The sequence below is a fragment of the Erpetoichthys calabaricus genome, chromosome 3 (genome assembly GCF_900747795.2).
Source record: "Erpetoichthys calabaricus chromosome 3, fErpCal1.3, whole genome shotgun sequence".
NCBI lineage: Eukaryota > Metazoa > Chordata > Cladistia > Polypteriformes > Polypteridae > Erpetoichthys > Erpetoichthys calabaricus.
Window position 1 is genome coordinate 86,537,020 of NC_041396.2, and position 25,781 is coordinate 86,562,800.

General features: G+C 38.9%; 1 protein-coding gene across 2 annotated transcripts in view; it reads left to right on the top strand.

Annotated features, from left to right (window-relative positions):
• Positions 1-22,125, top strand: part of tmem9 (transmembrane protein 9) — a 40,791-nt gene extending 18,666 nt beyond the window's left edge. For both annotated transcript variants that reach the window (XM_028797038.2, XM_051924664.1), the window contains exon 6: positions 21,045-22,125. In XM_028797038.2, the coding sequence (XP_028652871.1) occupies positions 21,045-21,185 (141 nt within the window). In that variant the 3' untranslated portion in view covers positions 21,186-22,125. The remainder of the gene's footprint in view (positions 1-21,044) is intronic.
• Positions 22,126-25,781: the final 3,656 nt, after the last annotated feature.

The window sequence follows — 25,781 nt, forward strand, 5'->3', positions numbered from 1 at the left end:
ATGCTCATACACCTTTAGGTTGTATGCCACTTACCAACCAGTGGAGTCTTATTCTACTGCATTTGTTTTTTCTATTGTGGTGCGACCTCTCAGCCTTAATAAACCCTGCAAGGATGGGCAAATGGCAATCTCCCCAGCACCAGGTGCCCTAATATTTACTTTATTACTTCAGTTACACTAGGTATAAAGACAAAGTACAGAAATGTAAAAGCAATATTGAATTTATTAAAGTAAAATAATACCAATAGAAGAAAGTACAATAGAAAATAAAATAGATAGCAAAGTCTGGATATATATAAAGTTTTAGAAAGTCTTACTAAAAACCATCAGTGTCAAAGAGTGGATGTTGTCCTCAGTGGCTTTTTGATTCAGCAATCATACATTTAACACAAAATTTTACACAAACAATACAACACAAATCAGTCAACTATACCATTATACTATTTACAGTATATAATTATACAAACATTATGTTTGAAATACAAATTCCATCCAACTAACAACATATGATGAAAGAGACAGTCTGCTGTGGTTCTTTATATTAATTACAACAGCAGGAATGGTTTGATGCAGACAGAGCATGCTTATTTTAGAAATTATTTTTTAAATACAGTGATCCCTCGCTATATCGCACTTCGCCTTTCGCGGCTTCACTCTATCGCGGATTTTATATGTAAGCATATTTAAATATATATCGCGGATTTTTTGCTGGTTCGCGGATTTCTGAGGACAATGTGTCTTTTAATTTCTGGTACATGCTTCCTCAGTTGGTTTGCCCAGTTGATTTCATACAAGGGACGCTATTGGCAGATGGCTGAGAAGCTACCCAACTTACTTTTCTCTGTCTCTCTTGCGCTGACTTTCTCTGATCCTGATGTAGGGGGTGTGAGCAGGGGGGCTGTTCGCACACCTAGACGATACGGACGCTCGTCTAAAAATGCTGAAAGATTATCTTCACGTTGCTACCTTCTGTGTGCAGCTGCTTCGTGAAGCGACATGCTGCACGGTGCTTCACATACTTAAAAGCTCAAAGGGCACGTATTGATTTTTCACTGTTTTGTTTTTCTCTGTCTCTCTCTCTTACCCTGCTCCTGACGGAGGGGGTGTGAGCTGCCGCCTTCAACAGCTTTGTACCGGCGGTGCTTCGCATACTTAAAAACCAAACAGCCCTATTGATTTGTTTGCTTTCCTCTCTCTCTCTGACATTATCTGCTCCTGACGCGCACTCCTTTGAAGAGGAAGATATGTTTGCATTCTTTTAATTGTGAGACAGAACTGTCATCTCTGTCTTGTCATGGAGCACAGTTTAAACTTTTGAAAAAGAGACAAATGTTTGTTTGCAGTGTTTGAATAAAGTTCCTGTCTCTCTACATCCTCCTGTGTTTCTGTGCAAATCTGTGACCCAAGCATGACAATATAAAAATAACCATATAAACATATGGTTTCTGCTTCGCGGATTTTCTTATTTCGCGGGTGGCTCTGGAACGCAACCCCCGCGATGGAGGAGGGATTACTGTACTTGTCAAATTCTGAGAAAAAAAAACTTGAACCATTTATTGTAGAGAACATGTTTTTTTCAGTTTTCCATTTAGTTATGATAAGTTGTATAGGATTCTTCATGTTAAGGAAAATATAGTAATTCTTTGTGCAAGTAATTTAGTGTAGATACTACAGCAGATTTTTTACTGTTACTGCTGTTACTCCTACTATTGCTGTTAAAGGAGTGGGAGTAATTTTTGATCCAAGTCTACGTGATGGTTTTTGCAAATTTATTAAAAATAACAAAACTGATAAATCACTTGTACATAAGTATTCACAGCCTTTGCTCAATACTTTGTTGATGCACCTTTGGCAGTAATTACAGCCTCAAGTCTTTTTGAATATGATGCCACAAGCTTGGCACGCCTATCCTTGGCCAGTTTCGCCCATTCCTCTTTGCAGCACCTCTCAAGCTCCATCAGGTTGGATGGGAAGCGTCGGTGCACAGCCATTTTAAGATCTCTCCAGAGATGTTCAATCGTGTGTGCCTTTCCAAATCATGTCCAATCAACTGAATTTACCACAGGTGGACTCCAATTAAGCTGCAGAAACATCTCAAGGATGATCAGTGGAAACAGGATGCACCTGAGCTCAATTTCGAGCTTCACGGCAAAGGCTGTTAATACTTATGCACATGTGCTTTCTCAATTTTTTTATTTTTAATAAATTTGCAAAAACCTCAAGTAAACTTTTTTCATGTTGTCATTATGGGGTGTTGTGTGTAGAATTCTAAGGAAAAAAATGAATTTAATCCATTTTGGAATAAGGCTGAAACAAAACAAAATGTGGAAAAAGTGATGCGCTGTGAATACTTTCCGGATGCACTGTATATGCAAAACGTTTGAACCAAAATGATATGAGCATAGAGCACACCTAAAACACTTGACATAGTGCAGTGGACACTTAATGATATTGTTCACAAGTTGGGTGTTCTCCTAGATGCATTTTAGACAGTTTTAAATGATAATATGAATTTATGGTGTATTCATGAGTTTCTTGATTTTTTTAAAGTAAAATACAGTCAGGGATTATCCATAACCACTCACTGTTAAATAACATGGTGCCCACCTTGTGAAAAATTGACATATATGTCTCTTAGGCTTTGCAAACAGAAAAGCACCACTAGCAACTAATGTGATGCAGCCTTGAGTGTCCTTATTCAGGACTAAATAAAACAGATGCAAAATATAAATAGAAATTAATTTCGAAACATCCAGATTAGAAAACAAATCCAAAACACTCAACATGGCTATTAAATGTTATGATCTTTCGCAGTTTACTACAATTCCTCTCCCACAGTAAAATTAAAATTTAGTCTTTGATAGTAAAAGATCTGAAAAACTAGATATGTCAGTGAAGTTCCAGCGAGTGACTTCAAATAATTATTTCCACTCAGCATACGGATAATGAAGCTGATTTATCCATAACAATGTTGTTATTGTCTGGATCTGCTTAACACATTTATAGTGTGAAAAATTATATGGAACCTAACCCACCATTTTTGGGACAATGCAGGATCCATCCTGGGGTGAGGTGCCAGTCTCTCATATCTAAAATTTAAATGGAAAAAAGCAGGTAAAATATCTTGTTCAAGTTGTAGTAATTTATATTGAAAATGCCATGCTGTACCACCGATTGAAGGTTTTGCCGATGAGAATTATTTGCAGTCAGACTATTTGTACAGGTCCCTTAGCTGCCAAGATAACCAATAGCTATAATTTCAGTTTATTTAGCTGTAGGTTGCAGTTGCCATAAAAGAAAATAAATAAATGACTAATTACTTCCCAGGTGGTACTGTAATATTCTGTAATCTAGTGGTATAGTGGTGAGCATAGCTGCCTTCTAAGCAGTTGACCCGGGTTCAATTCCCAGCCAACGCAGAGTGTGACAAACCTTAACTGCTCTGTAAATTTAATGCCCTCACTTTGGGGTGGAGTGGTGTCTCTGAGGCTAAGGATCTGCACCAATATCTGAAAGGTTGCTGGTTCCTACTCTGTTGGGCCTTTGAGCAAGGCCCTTAACCTGCAATTGCTCCGTCCTGGTTGTACAATAGCTCAAGGACCCAACGAAGTAGAGTCACTTTTGGCGTTTACGGGATTCGAACCAACAACCTTCTGATTACCAGTGGAAATCCCTAGAATAATGTGTGATAGCAAAACAGCCTGTTCTCTGTGAGAGCTGCATATTGCCACTTTAATCATTTGGTCATGGCTGGTTTGTGAAGTTTCTGATATCTGTATAATTCTGACCTTGACTACTACACTGTTAAAATCAGTTTTGCTTTAATGTTCATCAAACTTTGATTGGTGAATTTTTTTACAAGATCTCTAGGAGCAACTCTAGATTCGCTCATTTTGCCCAATTGTATTTGCATCCAAGACACTGTATTTAAACAGGGGTGGGCAAAATTAGGTTTACAGTTGTTAGTGCACGAAGCCGGCAATTATAGCACTTACAAGACTATACCTAGGTGCACTGTGCCACTGTGACATTCTTTTGAGTTAATACAGTTAAAAAAGCTATTGAGTTAATAACGCTATTGTAATAATCATTGGTCCACCTCTGCATTGTTTATCTGTTGTATTTATGTTAATGTGCAAATATTTATATATTATTTTGTCATCCTAATCTATCAATAATGTCTTTCACACATGCAGAGTATCCTAGAAATTTACCAGTAAAGTTTACATTGTAAAATGTAACAAATGTACATGTGTACTAAACACAATCATTAATCCTAGGAAAGTCGAACTGGCAGTTTCCTAGGTCAAGACCTCATACAATTCCTGGAATATTTCCTGTTTAGTGTATATAAGAACAATGGCAGAAAAAAAATCAGTTTTAAACATGCAACAGTCTCAGCATCAATGCCTTAATTGTAAAGTATCTGCCACTCTGTGTTAGATGTTTTGAGAAGGCCTGACATGCAGACCTTGCTAGAATAAATTTTGCTTCCACTAATCTCCAATCCCCTGACAACGCTGTTTGGGGTAATGTCAACTGGGACACTATCCATCCATTTTCCAACCCGCTATATCCTAACTACAGGGTCAAGGGGGTCTGCTGGAGCCAATCCCAGCCAACACAGGGCGCAAGGCAGGAACCAATCCTGGGCAGGGTGCCGACCCACCGCAGGACACACGCTCACACCCACATTCACACACCAAGCACACACCAGGGCCAATTTTAGAATCACCAATCCACCTAACCTGCATGTCTTTGGACTGTGGGAGGAAACCGGAGCACCCGGAGGAAACCCACGCAGACACGGGGAGAACATGCAAACTCCACGCAGGGAGGACCCAGGAAGCGAACCCAGGTCTCCTTACTGCGAGGCAGCAGTGCTACCCACTGCACCATCATGCCGCCCCAACTGGGACACTACCACACAGTAAACAGGCTATTGTGATAATCTACACCAGCGTTTCTCAACCTTTAAGTATTTACGCCCCGAGTTTTCATAACAGTTTTAATCGCGCCCCCCTAACATTTTTTTGAAAGGAGCCCACTAATACCAATTTGTTCTTTTTTAATTAATGATATATCATAGATGCGTATTTTATTATACCTACTTAACTTTTATCAACATTTATATAACTCTATATTTATTTTTCTAGTATCAGAATGTAGTTTAAGTTAATTTGTTTTGGTTTCAATAGATGTATTTTTCATATTTTCGATTCTTGTTTTCTTTTTTTCACATCTTCACACCCCCCTTTTTGTTACTTCATGCCCCCCTAGGGGGGCCTGCCGCACAGTTTGAGAACCACTGATCTACACTATGCTACTAGCACATTGCCTCTTCATGCTTCACTAGAAGAGTCCTAACTCATCCACCATAACAAAATGGGAAAGGGATGTCCTGTTATAATTAATATTAAAAGTGAAAAAAATAACTTATGAGGAAAAGTCCAGATGTTCTTTAAAATCTGGCAGGAATTTATTAATGATGTACTTGATGAATGAAGCAGGCTGATCCTCTGCTAACTTTCTGGATACATTACTCCGTATTCAATCTGTTTGTTTTTTTTTTTTTTGGCTAGTGCAGGGGCTATTTGATCTACTGATATAGCAAATGTCTTATTGGGTTGTAACTTACTCACTAATGTTAAAAAAGGAATCACAGCATCTTTGTTTATTAAAAGCTAAGGTTCATGTGAGTAAACCAAACTTAAGAGACCAGGGTAATGATTAATGGAAGTCATAATTTTATCATTAACATGGCCATGTTTGGGCAACACAGTGGTACAGTGGCAGCAATGCTGCCTCACAACACAGAGTTGAAGGTTCCTGTCCAAGGTCCCCTCTGCATGGATTGGCAATGCTAAATTGGCCCGTGTTTGTGTGTGTGATCACCCTGCATTGGAATTGTGCTCTGTCTAGAGATTGTTCCTGGCTTGTGCCCTGTGTTTCCTGGGATTGGGTCCAGCTTTTCCACAACAATGGTCAGAATAAAGCAGGTTTAGAAAATGGTTGGATGACCATGTTTTCTTAAGCTAACTTTTAAAATCAATCTGGTTTTTAAATAGTGGAAGTACTCTTCTTCATCTAAGCTCAGGAGAACATTTGTAGTTGTGCTTACGTTCAGATTTAATTTGTGCACTTCCTCTTCAGGTGCTATTTGCTATATATTTGCATGCTTTGATAGTTGAAATGTACTGTAGTACCAAAGCTGTGGGGAAACAGGGTGCATGATGTTTTGTGCGTTCTTTGCAGAAATTCCACCGAGTGCAAATCCATCCATCCATCCATTTTACAACCCGCTGAATCCGAACACAGGGTCACGGGGGTCTGCTGGAGCCAATCCCAGCCAACACAGGGCACAAGGCAGTAACCAATCCCAGGCAGGGTGCCAACCCACCGCTGGACACACACAAGCACCCCCTACACACCAAGCACACACTAGGGCCAATTTAGAATCGCCAATCCACCTAACCTGCATGTCTTTGGACTGTGGGAGAAAACCGGAGCGCCCGGAGGAAACCCACGCAAACACGGGGAGAACATGCAAACTCCACGGAGGGAGGACCCGGGAAGCGAACCCGGGTCCCCAGGTGTCCCAACTGCGAGGCAGCAGCGCTACCCACTGCGCCACCGTGCCGCCCTATGCATATCATATCATAAAGTTAAAACATGTATATTTCTTACTGTATGTGCCATAAGCAACACAAACATATCCATCTAGCAAGTCAACTGTTAGGTTTTAAAACAATGTAAAGAGTAGTCTCTTTGCTCAATATTTTACTTCAGGTGCTCATATTATACCAGTGTGCCAGTGAGTTCTTTCTTTTGTTTTTGAAGTACAGGGGCAACATATCTACATCATAAAACTATTTTAGTCAATAAATAAAATACAGTCCTTCTAGTTTAGCTATCTATGTGTGCTTGTACTTATATGCTATACACTTTTGCAGTTTCACAATTTAAAATATAGGCTACATGCAGTATCAGTTTGATTTTAATTGAAAATGTATAACCTATTCTTCATTGTTGCTATTCTATGTAAACTATATGCTATATTATTAACATATCCATAATTAATTGTAAACCATTAATTAAGTGAGATTGAATGTGTTTTTAATGTAATATATAAATGTACCTTTTAAGAGAGGTTGGAAATTAATATTCATTAAGTTCAATCTATTTACTTTTTCTTTACTTAATAATTACTCTGTCTTCATACATCTTGTACTTTTGTGAATTGTAACAGAACAGAACATTCCCATGTATACATACCGCACATTCACAAATTCATCCAGTTTAGGGTTGTGAATGCAAAAGCCTCTCCTGAGGGCACTGACCACAAGCCAGGAACCAAACCAGAATTAGCTTCAGATCCACCACTGAGGCAGTTTCCATCCATCCATCCATCCATTTTCCAACCCGCTGAATCCGAATACAGGGTCACGGGGGTCTGCTGGAGCCAATCCCAGCCAACACAGGGCACAAGGCAGGAAACAATCCCGGGCAGGGTGCCAACCCACCGCAGGACACACACAAACACATCCACACAACAAGCACACACTAGGGCCAATTTAGAATCGCCAATCCACCTAACCTGCATGTCTTTGGACTGTGGGAGGAAACCGGAGCACCCGGAGGAAACCCACGCAGACACGGGGAGAACATGCAAACTCCACGCAGGGAGGACCCGGGAAGCGAACCCAGGTCCCCAGGTCTCCCAACTGCGAGGCAGCAGCGCTACCCACTGCGCCACGATGCCGCTGAGGCAGTTTCAAACTGCCAAATCATCTAACTTGCACTGCATGAATTTTGAGCAGTGGAATTACTCTGAAACAAACAGCAGTTTCAAGAGCTGGATGACTGTGATTTCCTGGTACTCAAACAGGAAACGAAGCTTTCCAAGTAGATATTTCTGTGTAACTGGCATTTCGAAAGGATTTCTACATGTTCCATTAGGAAATCTTTGAATCTGATGTACTTTATGTCATTTTTGAAATTTTTAGTTTTTTTACTTGGGGCATAATGCCTAATGTAGTACTTAGCCTGAAAATGTTAAACTACATCCTTACGACATGCACTATGCACAGGATAATACACAAAGCCCAAAAGAGACCATAGCCTGGCTTCCTTGCATATTACCATCTGCCTCAAATACCCAATCCACAACTTCACCTGGTATTTCAGCAAACTGTACACCTAACATTCTACTGTCTCCCTCTGGTACTACTTAGGCATCCTGTTTGTCCCTGCAGGCTGATTTCAAGAACTGAGTGAGATTCTCTCAGCATTCATGAATCCTCTCATTAACTTCACAAACATTAATGAAAATCTGGAACCATAATATACAGTCCTGAGGTGGGTTGGCGCCCTGCCCGGGATTGGTTCCCTGCCTTGTGCCCTGTGTTGGCTGGGATTGGCTCCAGCAGACCCCCGTGACCCTGTGTTCGGATTCAGCGGGTTGGAAAATGGATGGATGGATGGATGGATAATATGCAGTCATATGAAAAAGTTTGGGAACCCCTATCAGCCTGCATAATAATTTACTCTACTTTCAACAAAAAAGATAACAGTGGTATGTCTTTCATTTCCTAGGAACATCTGAGTACTGGGGTGTTTTCCGAACAAAGATTTTTAGTGAAGCAGTATTTAGTTGTATGACATTAAATCAAATGTGAAAAACTGGCTGTGTAAAAATTTGGGTCCCCTTGTAATTTTGCTGATTTGAATGCATGTAACTGCTCAATACTGATTACTTGCAACACCAAATTGGTTGGATTATCTCATTAAGCCTTGAACTTCATAGACAGGTGTGTCCAATCATGAGAAAAGGTATTTAAGGTGGTCAATTGCAGTTGTGCTTCCATTTGACTCTCCTCTGAAGACAGACAGCATGGGATTTTCAAAGCAAATCTCAAAAGATCTGAAGACAATGATTGTTCAGTATCATGGTTTAGGGGAAGGCTACAAAAAGCTATCTCAGAGGTTTAAACTGTCAGTTTTAACTGTAAGGAATGTAATCAGGAAATGGAAGGCCACAGGCACAATTGTTGTTAAACCCAGGTCTGGCAGGCCAAGAAAAATACAGGAGTGGCATATGCTCAGGATTGTGAGAATGGTTACAGACAAACCACATATCACCTCCAAATACCTGCAAGAACATTTTGCTGCAGATGGTGCATCTGTACATTGTTCTACAATTCAGCGCAATTTGCATAAAGAACATCTGTATGGCAGGGTGATGAGAAAGAAGCCCTTTCTGCACTCACGCCACAAACAGAGTTGCTTGTTGTATGCAAATGCTCATTTAGACAAGCCAGATTCATTTTGGAACAAAGTGCTTTGGACTGATGAGACAAAAATTGAGTTATTTGGTCATAACAAAAAGCGCTTTGCATGAAAAACAACTGCTACCTACTGTCAAATTTGGTGGAGGTTCCATCATGCTGTGGGGCTGTGTGGCTAGTTCAGGGACTGGGGCCCTTGTTAAAGTTGAGGGTCGGATGAATTCAACCCAATATCAACAAATTCTTCAGGATAGTGTTCAAGCATCAGTCACAAATTACAAGTTACGCAGGAGTTGGATATCCCAACAAGACAATGACCCAAAACACAGTTCGAAATCTACAAAGGCATTCATGCAGAGGGAGAAGTACAATGTTCTGGAATGGCCGTCACAGTCCCCTGAGTTGAATATCATCGAAAATCTATAGGATGATTTGAAGCAGGCTGTCCATGCTCGGCAGCCATCAAATTTAACTGAACTGGAGAGATTTTGTATGGAAGAATGGTCAAAAATACCTCCATCCAGAATCCAGACACTCATCAAAGGCTATAGGAGGCGTCTAGAGGCTGTTATATTTGCAAAAGGAGGCTCAACTAAGTATTGATGTAATATCTCTGTTGGAGTGCCCAAATTTATGCAACAGTCTAATTTTGTTATGATGCATATTGCATATTTTCTGTTAATCCAATAAACTTAATGTCACTGCTGAAATACTACTGTTTCCATAAGGCATGTCATATAGTAAATGGAAGTTGCTACTTTGAAAGCTCAGCCAATAATAAACAAAAATCCAAAGAATTAAGAGGGGTTCCCAAACTTTTTCATATGACTGTATGTGTCTTATATTTATAAATCAACAAATAAATGCAAAAAGGTACCAAAATAAATGCCCTGTGGGCTAATGATAGGGACAGGATCTGCAGTGCCTTCCTCAGGTGATCCATTACATGACAATTGATGTGGAGGAGGTGAGTGAGCTAATCTTTTCCTTAGTTTTGGCAGAGGTTCAGAGCAAAAGTGTATAGGCTTGGAAATCCCGGCCCTTGGCGCCACTCTAGTCCTAATCCCCATTAAGAGGTGGCTTTAGCCTCTTGGTAAACATGGAAGCAGGTTAAATACAGGTGGTCACAGTATGAGGTTGGGAAAGCTTTTTAATTAAGGAAACACCATCCGGTTTGTGGCTTTGGCATTATCGCATCTAAAAGTAGAAGCTCGCCTGATGTCAATCTTATTTTTGCAATGCCCACAAAAATTACCTGATTGTGTACATCTTTACAGTATGTGTATTACTTACAATAAATTTACACTGCATCACATAACAGGAAATCTGGTTTACTATAATTTGCTTGAAAGAAGTCCTCTGACATGCTAAAGATGAAATGGAGGAGTTTAAAAAGCAAGGAATGCACTAATAAAGGTGAAGAAGAATGTGCTGCACATAGCTACTGATTTCATTCTGTGCATGTCAGAGATTAAAATGAAGATTCAGAAAAAAGTAATCAATGAAATGTGAAATACCAGTCTCAATTTAGAGAATACTAGCAGTTGTGAAAAGACAATTTCCCATCAGGGATCAACAAAGTATATCAAAGCAGAAGCAAACGAAGAATGTGCAAGAGTGTTGATGCAACAGTTATGGGTATAGTAATAAGGATAAACATGGTAAAGAGGGATAGGTATAATAGATGTAAATAAGACTGTAGTGGCAGAAGGAGGGGCATTGATGAAGTGGGGGGAATGGAAAAATGTATCCTGGTCCCTGAGCTAGTGGTAGGGCTCAGGATGGTCTATGCAGAAATTTGTTTTTGTCAGAGCAGCATCAGTAACAGTATCAGTACGAATGGTGGCGACAACTGTATGGAGCTACGAAAGGCGAGTATGCATAACGATTTGAACCTAGCGAACCATTATGCAAATCAGCTCCACTATGTCACAGGATAAAAGCAGCCCACCACTTCAGCTAGATTTCAGTTATTCTATATTAGATGACTGAGTGGTTCTTTTACAGATAATCTACCCATAATAAATGACTTACTTCTGCACAACAATGTACTTAGAAAGACTGAATATGAGCTTGCACATCATGTGAATTTTGAGGATGTCATTAATGATTTTACAACTGTGAATGCTTTGGAGTGTACAGTATTGAGTAAAAGTTAGTGCAGTGAAACTGAACATGCTATGTACTATAATTGTTTTACACAGCATTGAGTAGATATTTTGTTTTAATTTGTTTTGCAGTGTTGCAAAATACATGTTGATAACTTTCTTTTAGTAATGGTGTTGTCAAATGGCCAATACATTGTGGGGCAGTTCTGTCTCGGCCCCTGACCTATATAATGTCGCCCCTGGCGACAAGTAATATTCAGCTTTTAATTTCCGTTTGTGAATGAGTGACAGTTATCTCACCTGCATCAGAGATCTTTGAGATTAGTGGTGTGGCTACGTTCAGTGTAGAGTCTTCTTTCATGTGTTCTTAGCTGAATAGTTTTCTCACCATTCATTCCATCTCACAGCAAAATAAACCTTTAAGACTTTTTTTTGGCACAGCTATCACATACCCTGCCTATGTCTAGGTTTTCTTGTTGCTTATTTCTACACAGCACTGTATGTCTTACTACCTCTGTAAATTGTCTGTTGAAAGCGCTGAAAGACATTCAGAGTGCATCCTGACAGTCCGTCTACACCAACCACAACTCACTGTCATGTAACCATAGGATCGGAGAGTGACGGCAACTATTTCTGCTGACTGATGGCTGTCTGATCTCACCACAGGGAGCCTGGGTGAGATTTGTTTTTCCAGGATGTCTCTTAAATGCATCATCATGGCGAAGAGTGATTTTTTTTTTTTAATTCTTAATTTTTTTTCTGTGTCTATATTTAACTTCCAGAGAATTACACGTTTGTGCCAAGATTTTAAAGATGCAATTGAAGACATGTTAAAAGTGTGATTTGATGAAGGTGTTCATCACTTGTAAGATCCAGAGCAGCTGCTCACTGTTATCAAATTGCAGTCAATATAAGAGAGACTGGGGAGGAGGATCTAGAAAGCCAGCTATCTCTCAAACAATCATTGTTCTATCATTACCATACGACTCCTTATTACCATCTTGTTGGTACTGGGACATAGACTTCCCATAGACTTCATGCTTGTACCATGTTACTCAGTCAGTTATTACATAACCTTTCATAAACTAGTATTAGTGTTGTTTCTTCACAGTTGTCAAGCTGTAGTCTCAGTCTTTGGCTATAGTTTGCCTTTTCCCTGAATTCTTCTCAGAAAGTACTTCAAACAAATATTTAGATTTTTAGTTTCCATTTTTTCACGCCATTCATACTAATTATTACTCTACATTTGCATGTGTATATCAATTGAAAAACTGTAGTTTCTACAAAAGAATACCAATCCAAATGTTGCAGCAGTACTTTTTCCAGTATTAAAGAGGGCTATTCATAATGTAGCCCTGCTTTTCAAATTAAGTAGGAGTAGGGCCTAAGCATGCACAGGCCACTGACTAGCATTTGCAATGCATACTGTATAAAAAAGCAGAAGTATATTTGCACACAAGACAGAAATAAATGCAAGTGTGTAATCTGAAATTGAGCCAGCTTCAAGTTTCATGATTTTCTATAGCACTAAAGGCCTGAAGCTCTCGAACACAAACTTATCCATTATTACACTGCAGTTCGGAGCATTTGATGTAAATAACAGATTTTGTTTAAAGCAAACTAACATGTTTTTATTGTAATTTAGACAGCTAGCAATTGTTCTAAATACGTCCCTCTCACAGTCTGGATATCACACATGCACTTATCTTTAACTTAGACAACCTAGGTTTCACGGTGATTCTTTCTGAAACAGTGACATCAGTGCCTGAAGTGCGCCAGTACTCACTGGTACTCCAAACCAGCACTTCTACGCTTTGCTACTAAGAGCACTGGGAGGGTTTCCTGTGTACCAATACTGTTTGAAGTCAGCTAGTATTCACCAGGGGCGGCACGGTGGCGCAGTGGGTAGCGCTGCTGCCTCGCAGTTGGGAGACCTGGGGACCCGGGTTCACTTCCCGGGTCCTCCCTGCGTGGAGTTTGCATGTTCTCCCCGTGTCTGCGTGGGTTTCCTCCGGGCGCTCCGGTTTCCTCCCACAGTCCAAAGACATGCAGGTTAGGTGGATTGGTGATTCTAAATTGGCCCTAGTGTGTGCTTGGTGTGTGGGTGTGTTTGTGTGTGTGTGTCCTGCGGTGGGTTGGCACCCTGCCCAGGATTGGTTCCTGCCTTGTGCCCTGTGTTGGCTGGGATTGGCTCCAGCAGAACCCCGTGACCCCGTGTTCGGATTCAGCGGGTTGGAAAATGGATGGATGGATGGATAGTATTCACCAGTATGCAGTATCACTGCTTCTACTTTTTGCTCTTCAGAGTATGGCCACTTTTTATTTTACTACTCCACACTAGCACTTCTCACACTTCTCCTCCCAGTACTATAATGCTACTACATAACCAACAGCTCTCTCCTGGGAATTGCAGTGAGGAAAAAATCTACAGTTTCTTTACCCAAGCAATACATTTGTGACATTTGTTTTAAAAGTGTCCTGAAAAGTTTGCAAATATGTTTTAACTTGATGCTATTTTGTTTTCCTTTGGGCCCATAGATAATTATATATCAATGTTTCCCAATATTCCCTGGTGCTGCACAGTGCGTGACATCATCAATGAGGTCAGCATGAACACCTCTGAATTTTCTGGGATTAGAATAAAACTATTTTTTGTAAATGATTCTTTGGTACGTATTTCTGGTATTAAGACTTTTTCTTATGACTTTTTGTTTTTTGTTAAGCACTTTAGTCTTGAGGAAAAATATGCTTGATTTTTGGCTAATGAGCTTAGCACAAACTCTGTTTACATCACCTTTCCTGTTTCTTTCTCTAAAACTTACTGCATGTTTGAGTCAGTCAGAGACAGTACATGCCTCCCCTCACTGCTCGTCTCCCTCCATAGCAACAGTTCCACTCTATGGTTTTCTCTGGCATGTACTCTTCACTTTAAAAAATCTCACCCAAGTGCTGTTATTCAAATTATTGAATGTTATGCCTAGATGTGAATTGCTGTCTCTGTTCCGTAGACAACTAGACAATAACCAGTAAAAAACATCACATTTAGTCACTCGCAGTCTTTCACTACTTGTGAGACTACTACTGACAACTGTCTGTCCTCCACTTATTTTAAGCCGTTATGGATACATAAATATTGCTGCAGGATGGGACAGGGGGCAGGACCAACAGAGATTCTCAGTAATACTTTAATAATAATTCAAAATAATTTTGTTTCTTTAACATTGCTGTGAATCACAACTCAGAACTACAGTACCTATTCATACTATGGGCTTGAGTAAATAACATACCTAGAAGAAACAGTGAAAACTGCTAATTACTTTCACTCACTTAAAAACATTGTCCTCAGTTGTTATTGTATTACCATATCCTCGGCAAGAGCAACTCGGCATGTGTTATAAAATGTAATAATTGCTTTGTGATGTTTCAATGTGTTTCACAGTGGTTTAGTTCTATTGCACAACCCACTTTTTCATTTCCCTAGAATTTATTGCAAGTGTATACAACATGCCACAGAAAATGTGGATAATGTGGAGTGTTTGGCATTGTGAACTTAGTATTGACTTACAGATGGCCTTGGCTCTTTCAGGAATCTAAGGTTGGATAAAAAAATGTAATGTATTGTAATCAGTTCAATTCAGATTTATTTTCATGTGTACAAAGTATAAAAGAACTCTTATGTGCATTCTTGACTAGCACACAGCATGCTGCCACAGCTTGAATCTTTCTCCATACGCAATGTAAAATATAACAAACAATGTAATAGTAGAAATGCCACCAATTTCCGAAAATGCAATAATAAATAAGTGGTTTTTCTTTGCATGATGCAGGCATGCATACAAGATTGCAGTGAGACTGAAACCAGAAGGACTGATGTAATGTGGAACATGTCTGAATATGAAGTGCTATTTAGGAAAAAAAGAATTCATGATTTCTGTGTGTATCTGTTGTCAAACCACTGTCTTGGTGTGTGTTACCAGCACTGCATATTAAAAATGATTTGAGTAGACATGGCATAGGAAAAAATATGATTTGAGTACACGTGTCAACAGTACTGGTACACAGTTTGAGTCCAGAAATAACAATAGTTTGATGGCCGGTGCATAACTCAGATTAGATGATTTCATGGCATTCTGTCTATCTATCTATCTATCTATCTATCTATCTATCTATCTATCTATCTATCTATCTATCTATCTATCTATCTATCTATCTATCTATCTATCTATCTATCTATCTGCCACTGAGCTTTTGTGCAGAGCATCATATATTACAAGCCATGGCAGCATAGAACTGTGAACTAAAACAAACTGGAGTGACAAATTGAGCAACATAGCTTGGAGCTGAATATAGTGGATACTCAAAGTAGTCAGACTCTTACACTTTCTACACAATTTTTTATATTGTAGATTTTAATTTTAAATGAATACATTTTCCATTTTTGCCCATCAATCTACACTCAGTAGCCCATAATTCAAAAGTAAAAACTTGGTTTCAGAAAAGTTTGTCCTTTGCTGTGGCACACCAAATTATGGTCAGGTGCATCCTGTTTGTTTTATGATGTTTAAGATTTGTCTTTAACTTGATTGGAGTTCACCAGTAGCAATTTGAATTGATTTGATAAGGATAGAATGGCACACGTCTGAATATATAAGGTCCCACAATTCACAACACATGTTAGCACTAAAACAAACCATGAAGTTTATGGCACTCTCTCCGAGCAAGAAGGAGCTTGATCACTGAGGTGTGCAAGAACACACTGGCCATTCTAACAGAACTTCAGGAGCCCTTTTTCTGAAATGGGAGAACCTGTTGGAAGAAGAAACATCTCAGCAGCACTGCATCAATCATGCGTTTATGGCAGAGTGGCTAAATGGTTGCCATTCTTGATTATAAGGCATAAGACAGCTTCTTGGACTTGGAGAGCTTGAGGAAGAAAGGGTCTTTGGGCAGAACTCCAAGTACTATGTCTGGCAAAGACCAGGCATAGCTCATCATCTTCTTAATACTATCGCTACAGTAAAGCATGGTGATGGCAGCATCATACTATGGGTGTGCTTCTCAGAGGTAGGGATTGGGAGACTGGTCAGAATTAAGGGAAGGATGAATGCAGCAAAATATAGAAAGGTCCTTGAAGAAAACCTGTTCCAGACTGCATGTGACCCCAGACTGCGGCAACAGTTCACCATTCACCACCTAAAGCATACAGCCAAGACAATGTTGGAATGACTTTATGACAAGTCTGACTGTCCTTGAGTGGCCCAGCCAAAGCCCAGACTTATTCCCAATAGAGCATCTGTGGAGAGACTCAAAGATGGCAGGTTACAGACACTTCCCATCCAATTGTTCAGAGCTTGAGAGGACCTGCCAGGCAGAATTGGATAAACTATGCAAATCCAGGTGTGCAAAGCTCATAGCAATGTACTAAAGAAGACTCAAAGCTGTAATTGCTCGCAAAGGGGCTTCTACAAAGTATTGAATTAAGACTCAGAATACTTTTATGGTGGCGCAGTGGTAGCGCTGCTGCCTCGCAGTTAGGAGACCTGGGTTCGCTTCCCGGGTCCTCCCTGCGTGGAGTTTGCATGTTCTCCCTGTGTCTTTGTGGGTTTCCTCTGGGCGCTCCGGTTTTCTCCCACAGTCCAAAGACATGCAGGTTAGGTGGACTGGCGATTCTAAATTGGCCCTAGTGTGTGCTTGGTGTGTGGGTGTGTTTGTGTGTGTCCTGCAGTGGGTTGGCACCCTGCCCAGGATTGTTTCCTGCCTTGTGCCCTGTGTTGGCTGGGATTGGCTCCAGCAGACCCCCGTGACCCTGTGTTCGGATTCAGCAGGTGGGAAAATGGATGGATGAATACTTTTATGAATGAATACGTGCGCCTTTAGAAACATGAAAAACTATACCTACAACAGCCAATGTGAGCAGACAAGTGAACAGAAACTTTATCTTTACCTTAAGAAAATAGTATCAGGTATCTGTGATCAAATTTATTACTTCCTGTTTACTTTTATTGTCAACAGCACACTTCAGATATGTGAAAAGCATATTTTCTTAAATTGAAAACCTTCCCTCTTCAAAGTGGACATATTTGCTAAGTGTAAAAGATTTCTCCCCGTGTCTGCGTGGGTTTCCTCCGGGCACTCCGGTTTCCTCCCACAGTCCAAAGACATGCAGGTTAGGTGGATTGGCGATTCTACATTGGCCCTAGTGTATGCTTGGTGTGTGGGTGTGTTTGTGTGTGTCCTGCGGTGGGTTGGCACCCTGCCCGGGATTGGTTCCCTGCCTTGTGCCCTGTGTTGGCTGGGATTGGCTCCAGCAGACCCCCGTGACCCTGTGTTCGGATTCAGCGGGTTGGAAAATGGATGGATGGATGGATGGATGTTTGGACACCTGCCCCTTGAGCTCCATTGTAAAACACTAAAACAGGCTAGGTATTTTTTTAATTTATAAAAAAGTTTCATTGTAAAATATAAGTTCATGTGGCAAATTAATGATGAATTACATTGATTGTGAAGAAATGACATTGACCTGAAAAATACAAATGTTAGGAAGTTTCTCATCACACAGAGGATAACAGATACATGGAAGTTACCAAGTAGTATGAATGACTTTATGGACTTTGAAAACCTAACTTGGTTGTTTTGCTAGAGTTAGGTATGCTTGTTGTAATTGTTTGAATGTCCTAATTATGAAATTAGTTGGAAGCCCACATATTTCAGACTTTCCAGTAGCATGATTTTTTAAATGTGCTGACTTTTGAGGTGTTTCCTAATGGCCTGTGATAGTTAGTTGAGTGCAGATTTTGTTAGAAGGTAGCACAGTAGTTAGCACTGTTACCTCATTCCTTTAACAACCTTATTTCAGCTCCTGGCATAGTCACCGCTGGTGAGCAATTTGTAGTTTCTGAACTTGTTGTCCTAGTGTTTTTTCCTGGAACTTTTGATTTTTTCCCAGACTGCAGGAATGATGGTGTGTGTGTAAGGGCTGTACAGATGACAATTCCTATGTGCCAGGGAAATGTGAAGCCTATACTGGTTCACCAACATTGTTTGTTCTTATCTTTTCTTAAACCAGCACATCACAACAGTACTATGTATTAAATGCATGTATTAAATACATGCTTGCAAAGCACAGTGTTATAAAAAATATCATGGTGAAGGCTGTCAGCATTGCAGAATCACCTCATACAAGTGTAATTCATGGAATTTCAGTGTAATATATTTTATAAATACAAGAGTACACAGGAAGCACTGCAACTTTGCTCACCAGGATAGATGGTTGACCTTTGAATTCATAGTCAGTGGAACATTCTGTAATTATTCTGTAATGCATTTTTTACACAGCTAAATATAACAGACAGAGTTCACAAATTTTTTCATAACCTTTCCTGAAGTTGACTTGACTATTCAGAAGCATTGATGGAGGAAACTAAAGGAGGAATAATAGTTGCAGTCTTAGCAGTACAGTTAGCTTTGGTGTGAATAAAGATGCACAGTTAGGAGTAAGAACTGAAATAAAGGCAAGATATAAAGTAATGTAAATTAATTTTTAGTTTGTGCCTATAATAAGATTTTTTAGCAGTAGACTGTAAAATACCTGGCATGTTTTCACTAATCTGTTTTTCCAATACAACACCCTGATCAAAAACATACACTTTTATCATTTTTAGTCCTTAAACTGACACAAAAACTATTTTTTGTCAGATTCATTTTGAATTCCACATAAATGCTTAAACATAAGTTGTGTATGAAACTTTTTTTAAAGATATTTATACAAGCAACACCCTGAAGTAACAGCAATTCACAAATGTTATACTGTCTAGACATGTGATATTAAATATATCACACAATTATCATAACAAACATGATTAGCATGGCAGCAATTGAGTGCCTTTTCCTGTCCTTAAAGCATTTAATATTTTGTAACCCCCTTTGGTCAAGTCAGCAAATATTTCTTCAAATATGGTTTTATTTCTGCAACATTTGTGTGGTTTTGCCTGCAACTGGTACCCCTTTCTCCAGTTTGACAAAGAGAACTTAATTCTTTACGTCCACTAATGTCTATCATGAAGCATTTCATCTATCATAGAGCATCATCTGATAATTCTAATCATCCCTGTTACACAGAAATTAGTAAGGAAAATATAATTTAGCTTTCAAAAATCCCTGTACATGATTCATTCTGAGAAATTAAATCTCTGTTTTTGTTCTTTGTTCTGAAAAGAAAAAGTCACCCATTTCAAACATATATGTATACTAAATCACCTCAATGTCCTTAATGTATGAGTCAATATCTAGTGCTTGTGTGCGGTCCCCCTCCACTGTACTCCATGACAGCCACCCAGACCAAGATGCAGTTGTTTTGCACATTGAGCAAATGGATATCACACATTTTCTGAGAAATTTAAAGTCAGTTTCAGAAAATCTTCTTCCGTTCTGTCACTTAGATTCTTTATAGCAAAGAATATCTAGGAAGACTGAATTATGTAAGGTATGGAAAGTATATTGGACTTTTTGTGCTATTTTGTGTAGAACCAGCTAACATTCAGAATTCCTAATACGCTAACTTCATGAGAACTCCTGATTTTCATCTCTGTGGAGCTGCTTTAGTTTTCAGGGCTTGCGTTTCCCAGAATTACATTTTTTAACTTTGTAAGTATTTTATGTATTGAGCAAGACTTAACAGGCTTTTTAAGATTTTCTGATACTTTTGGTATCAGAAAACAAGTTTGTCATTTTTATTTGCTGTTGTTTTATTCTTATACTTTTCTTTGAAGCCAAGTCTCTTTTTCTAAGATATGTTTTGTATTTGTCATGCCCATTGACAGAATAATATACTTTTAACTGTCCCATAAACAACTGATGAGAGAAACTCATTGCCACACATCACTCACGTACACTGTCATTGATGAAAGCAACTTTGCTTTAACTTCTACGTCTTCTACTCAAATTGCCTAGTTTGCATCTAGGAACTCAAAGGGCATTTAGCTTACATGTTGCTTAAGTATTTGTGTTTGTAAAGCATTTTGAGCTAAATCCTGTTTATGAAAATGTGCTTTACCAATAAAAATATTATTTGTGGCCTTTTCTGTTTAAAGCCCCAGTGTTAACCAAGTATGTACAGTAGTATTTCCTGTGAGGGAGGTGTTTAGAATAGACAGACAATGTGATATACTGTAGTTTATTTCAGTCTGATGCTGCTTACATTGATTAGGACCACCCATGTAACTGGTGGTACAAAGCATTAGTCTTGTAGCTCAGATTAGTTTACAAGTACAAGCTTCAATCCATCAATATTATGACATCTCTTTTTTTGATTTATGTGGTCACTGGGTGTTGAAGCCTTCCTTAGCAGCATCTGGTGTAAAGAAGGAACCATCCTAGATGCAACCACAAACGCTCCTAACCTATACTGTGCCTATTTACATTTGCTAGATGCTCCAGGAGGGGTCGTTCCAAAAAATTCAAAAAAACATACAGACTTACCAATGTTTTATTAACTGCAACATTTTCATGATGAACACTGTTTCAAATCAGTATACTGCCATGGAGAATAATAGATGTTGTGCACTTTCTTGTGCAAGCATAAAATTCGGGTGAAATTTAGTTCTTCATTGTGGTTCATTATTTATTGTGATTTTTTTTTTTTTTCTTTTAGGATGTTCGCCCCTTTAGGGCTCAAACTCAAGCACGTGTCAACTCTGTCCTGGAGAGAGTAGAAGGGGCTCAACAACGTTGGAAAAGACAAGTTCAGGAGCAGAGGAAGACTGTCTTTGACCGTCATAAGATGCTGAGCTAGAGTGCAAGCAGTGATATCACTGTTGCCCTTCAGGCCAATGAAGCTTTCAGCTGGAAAAGGCCTAGTTTCTTTAACTGCTTAGTGGAACTTCACTCTTCCAGCAGGGTTGTATCATACTAGCGCCACTTTGTGTAAATTTTTAAAACTCTGAGATGAAGGCCTATTCTAGGATCCCGGAACTGCATCTTTGTTAACATACACTCAGATAGTCTGGGATATAACACTATAACAAATTAGAAAACTTAAACAAAAAGATTGTTAAGGTTAGTCAGATTGAGTATAAATAGAGTAAGTGTATCATATGTGTTACAATTCTGTTAATTTATATAATCTTCTAAAACTTGTACTGTATGTCTCTGCATGTGTCTTGGGGTGCCTAAGCCTGGATCTATGAAACTAATCTTAAACCAGAATCAATGCAGTATCTCTTTTCACTATATACTTAGGCTGTCAGTATTCAGGGCCCTGCTTCTACTGTATCAAAATCTATCTTAAGAGACTGCACATTGTAACAGTTCTATCTGTAAGGTGATCATTAAGACAGTCAGGCCATCTTATAAGCACCCATGTTTTTAATATCTGAGTAAGTCTGGGCTTCAGAACTGTGCTTTGCCTGTAAAAGTTAACAATCCGCTGACTAACATCTCTGCCCGTCCAGATGTCCAAATTAGAAAAAAATACTTAATAATTTCTGAATTTTCTCACTGCTTGATGCTTTCGTCTTTTGAAAGTTTTCTTTTTTCCAAAAGTGGTAATAATAATTTCTGTAATGAGTGCTACCATGCTTTTGTTAATAATTATTTGTGGATGATAATGATCCATTAATTTTATGTACTCTGTTTATCACTGGGTGACAGGGCAATGATAATAATATCTTTTGAGAACGAGGCACAAAAAATAAACCAGCCCTATGTTGGGGTATTATGCATCATAAGGCAAATTCATGCTTATATCAGGCTCATTAATTCTAATGCGAATATCTTTATATTAAAAAACTGTATTCCTAAAAAAATATACACACATACTTTATATTAGTAGTAAAATCTGAAAAAAGGGTGTAACCAATATCCAGATTCTCTCTGAGAGGTGGTTCTTCTCAGAGAAACTCAAGTGGTTTATTGTTTTTATTTTGCTTGTCAATTCAATCAAGCAACCTGCCTACTATGTACTTTGGATCTCTGTCATCAATATTGGTATCTCTTAATAATATACAGTATGTAATGAAGACTGATCATTTAGTCTTACTTCAGTCACAATGAAGGCAGTCTAGTCTATATCCTGAAAAGGAAGAATGGGAATGACAGTAACACATAGTCACACTATATATCATGTTCCTTAACCATTAAACACTTCAAGAGGATAGTTTCAAACTTAAGTAATAGCTTTTTAGGAAACCTTGACTTCAGATACCAAGTCTTGTGCCTATATATAGAAAACAGGGCAATTTCTATCTGTCCTGCTATGTTCTGCAATGCTGACTCAATCATACAGTTTGTTTACCATGTGATTTTCACAGATGATGGGATGTACTTTGTTCAATGATCTCTCTCATAAATTTGTTGTTTGATTAAGAATGTGATTTGAGTAATAAACTGGACTATTTTAATAACCCACCACTTCTAGGTCCTTGGGATGTACTGAACCTCAGTGCAGTAGCCATACCAAATTATAATACAGCTAATTCACAGCCTCCTGAAAAGGTGTAGGTACTGCTGAGCTTTGTTAGCAAAACAGGGGGCATTCAGAGATCCTGGGTGAAGTGCGGCCCTGAGAATTCAAAGCTGCTCACTCTTTTTACAGTTACCCAATTAATATTAAGTATGATCCTCCCTGATAATCCTGATAGTCCAGTTGCTTAGGTCCTCAACAATGAGGATCCTGCAAGCAGGAATACCCTCAGGGAATCACACAAAATGGCTGATGCTCCCTCACAATGCAGGTAATGTGCCTTATTCAGGACTCCGTGAGCAACTGCTCATTTCGATACAAAGTTAAACCAGCAGTACCCAAGGATTCTCTGAAGAGGCACGGTACTGAAGGAGTCCTGTCTTTGTCTCAGGTCACTGGATAGTGTCCATGTCTCACAACCATATAGCAAAACAGGAAGCACCAGGATTCTAAAGACTTAGACCGTCGTCCTTCTGCAGTGATATATTGGGAGCACCATGAGGCAATTAAAGGCCTGGATCATAAATTTTATCCAGGATACTCACAAGCCCAGACACTCAAAATCTTGAAGATCACTGTTCTGTGTTGGAAGATCAAATACAGTATAAAAGACGCTTTCTTACTTCTGTGAAATATGAAAAAAAAATGTCCAATAAAGTATGAAGTATGGCTTTTTTTAATTTAATGTTAAATGTGTATAGCTTTGTAGGTTATTGTGAATTTCAGTGTGTTTTGGTAACTGAAAATACATATTTTCAAAGAGAAATATAAATTGTTTAAATTCAAACAACCGATAAAAATTATTTTGAGTACAAACACAAGCCTTGGTAAGTATGATAATGAGGCCAACACCTTGCTTTTTTTAGAGAATTTTATTCAAGAATGAAACCTAGAAGTGTTATGAAAACCAGGTACAGACTTACAAGTTATTTACAAGTTATGTGCACTAAATAAACAATTCCCTAACATCTTTAAACAAATGTCTGTAAGAGAACCTTTAAAGAGCTTTGCAATGCTCTTTTGAAGCTGAGTGCCAGGAATGTTCTAGGGCAGGGGTAGGCAACGTCGGTCCTGGTGAGCCACAGTATGTGCAGGTTTTTGTTCCAACCCAGTTCCTTAACGAGAACTCAATTATTGCTGATGAAGCACATATTGCTTAAGTGACATTTTGATGCTTCATTTTAGTGGTCTCGCTTGTTAAGGTTCTCCAACCTTAATTGTTTATTTCAATCTTAAACTGCTGCATTCAGTGTTTTAATTGCTCCTTATTAGCAATAAGATGTAAAAGACAAAGCAGCCAGCAGTTCTCCAGCTAGCTTTTTTCCAATTACATCTGTGTGTGTTCATCATGCACTGTTTGATTTAATAAAACACTTAATAGAAAAATGTGACAGACTGAAAATGATCTGTTTTAGGCTTCATATCATTTGGATGATATCCTTGGAAAGGAAAAAAATCTACGATATAAGAGCCTTACATTGCACAAACTAACAAGCCATAAAATTAAATAAGGTCTGAGATTGGCAATGATTGGTTTCTAATTAAGCAATTGGGTTGGAATGAAAACCTGTAGCCACTGCGGCTCACCAGGACCGACGTTGCCTACCCCTGTTCTAGGGTTATTGCATTTAATAACTTTGGGTATTTCCAATAAAAAACACATAGTTTCTCCTCCATCATTTGTGAAGGAGTAAAATGACTTTCTTCTTAAATTGCCAGTAGCTCAGTCTTTAAGGCTGTATATTTCACATCAAGTCATGCTGCAGTTTTTTCTAGTGAGGTAATTTTTTGTCTGTAAAAAGTATAATATCTGCTGATTTATACTATGTTATCAAGTTATAAAGTTCACTGGTTTCAACAATTAGTCTTCTAAGTTTTCTAGAGTATTGAAATAAATAAGATGTGTAGAGATCTTTCAGCTGTGCTTGCTATAGCAAAATTGCTGAAAGTAACTTCTGTTAGATGCAAACATAATTCATACTGCTAGGTGGTTCTTTTATAGGTGTACATAGGTAAACAAGGAGGAGTCATATGTAAGATGTTTCAAGCAAAGGCTGTGGTACTAGGGTGTTGTACCATGTTAGCCATTGGATGTAGTAAGAAGTCAAGTAAAATGACACTTTTTATTAGCTAAATAAACGATTATAATATGCAAGGTTTTGAGGCAACTCAGGCGCCTTCTTCTTGGATGGAGTGGTGGCTCTGAAGCTAGGGATATGCACTGGCAATCGGAAGGTTGCCGGTTCGAATCCCGTAAATGCCAAAAGGGACTCTGCTCTGTTGGGCCCTTCAGCAAGGTCCTTAACCTGCAATTGCTGAGCGCTTTGAGTAGTGAGAAAAGCGCTATATAAATGCAAAGAATTATTCTTCAGGCAAGAAGAAGGGCCCTGGGTTGCCTCAAAACCTTGCATAGTATAATATTTTTAGTTAGTCAGTAAAAGGAATCATTTTGCTTGACTTCTCATTAATCAAAGGCTGAAAGTGGCTGCTGATTGTTAAATGGGAATCACAAAAACTGCAGTACTGTGGCACCACCATCCATTTCCCAAAAGTGCTTTATTCTTTAAAGGTGCCAAAAGATATCTTAGCAGCATCAAGCACGAGGCAAGAAATAATTCTGTACTGGAAAACCACTCCATGGCAAGGCAAACGCCAGCAAAGAACACTACTAGACAAGGCAAAGATAAGAGTCTACAGCTGACCTAACATGTCTTCAGATTTTGAGAAGGGAACCCATACAAAAATCTTCATAAGACATCTCGCTTTGAATGGCTGTGACAGTGTAATGACCTCTGTACTCATCCTTGGGGTGATCTAGTGTTATAGACTTCCCTTAACTATATTGTGGCCATCATTTTAATTATCACAGAGCTCTATGTTATCTTCTTTTTAAGTGCTTAAAACATTTCTGTTAGAATTATAGCTGCT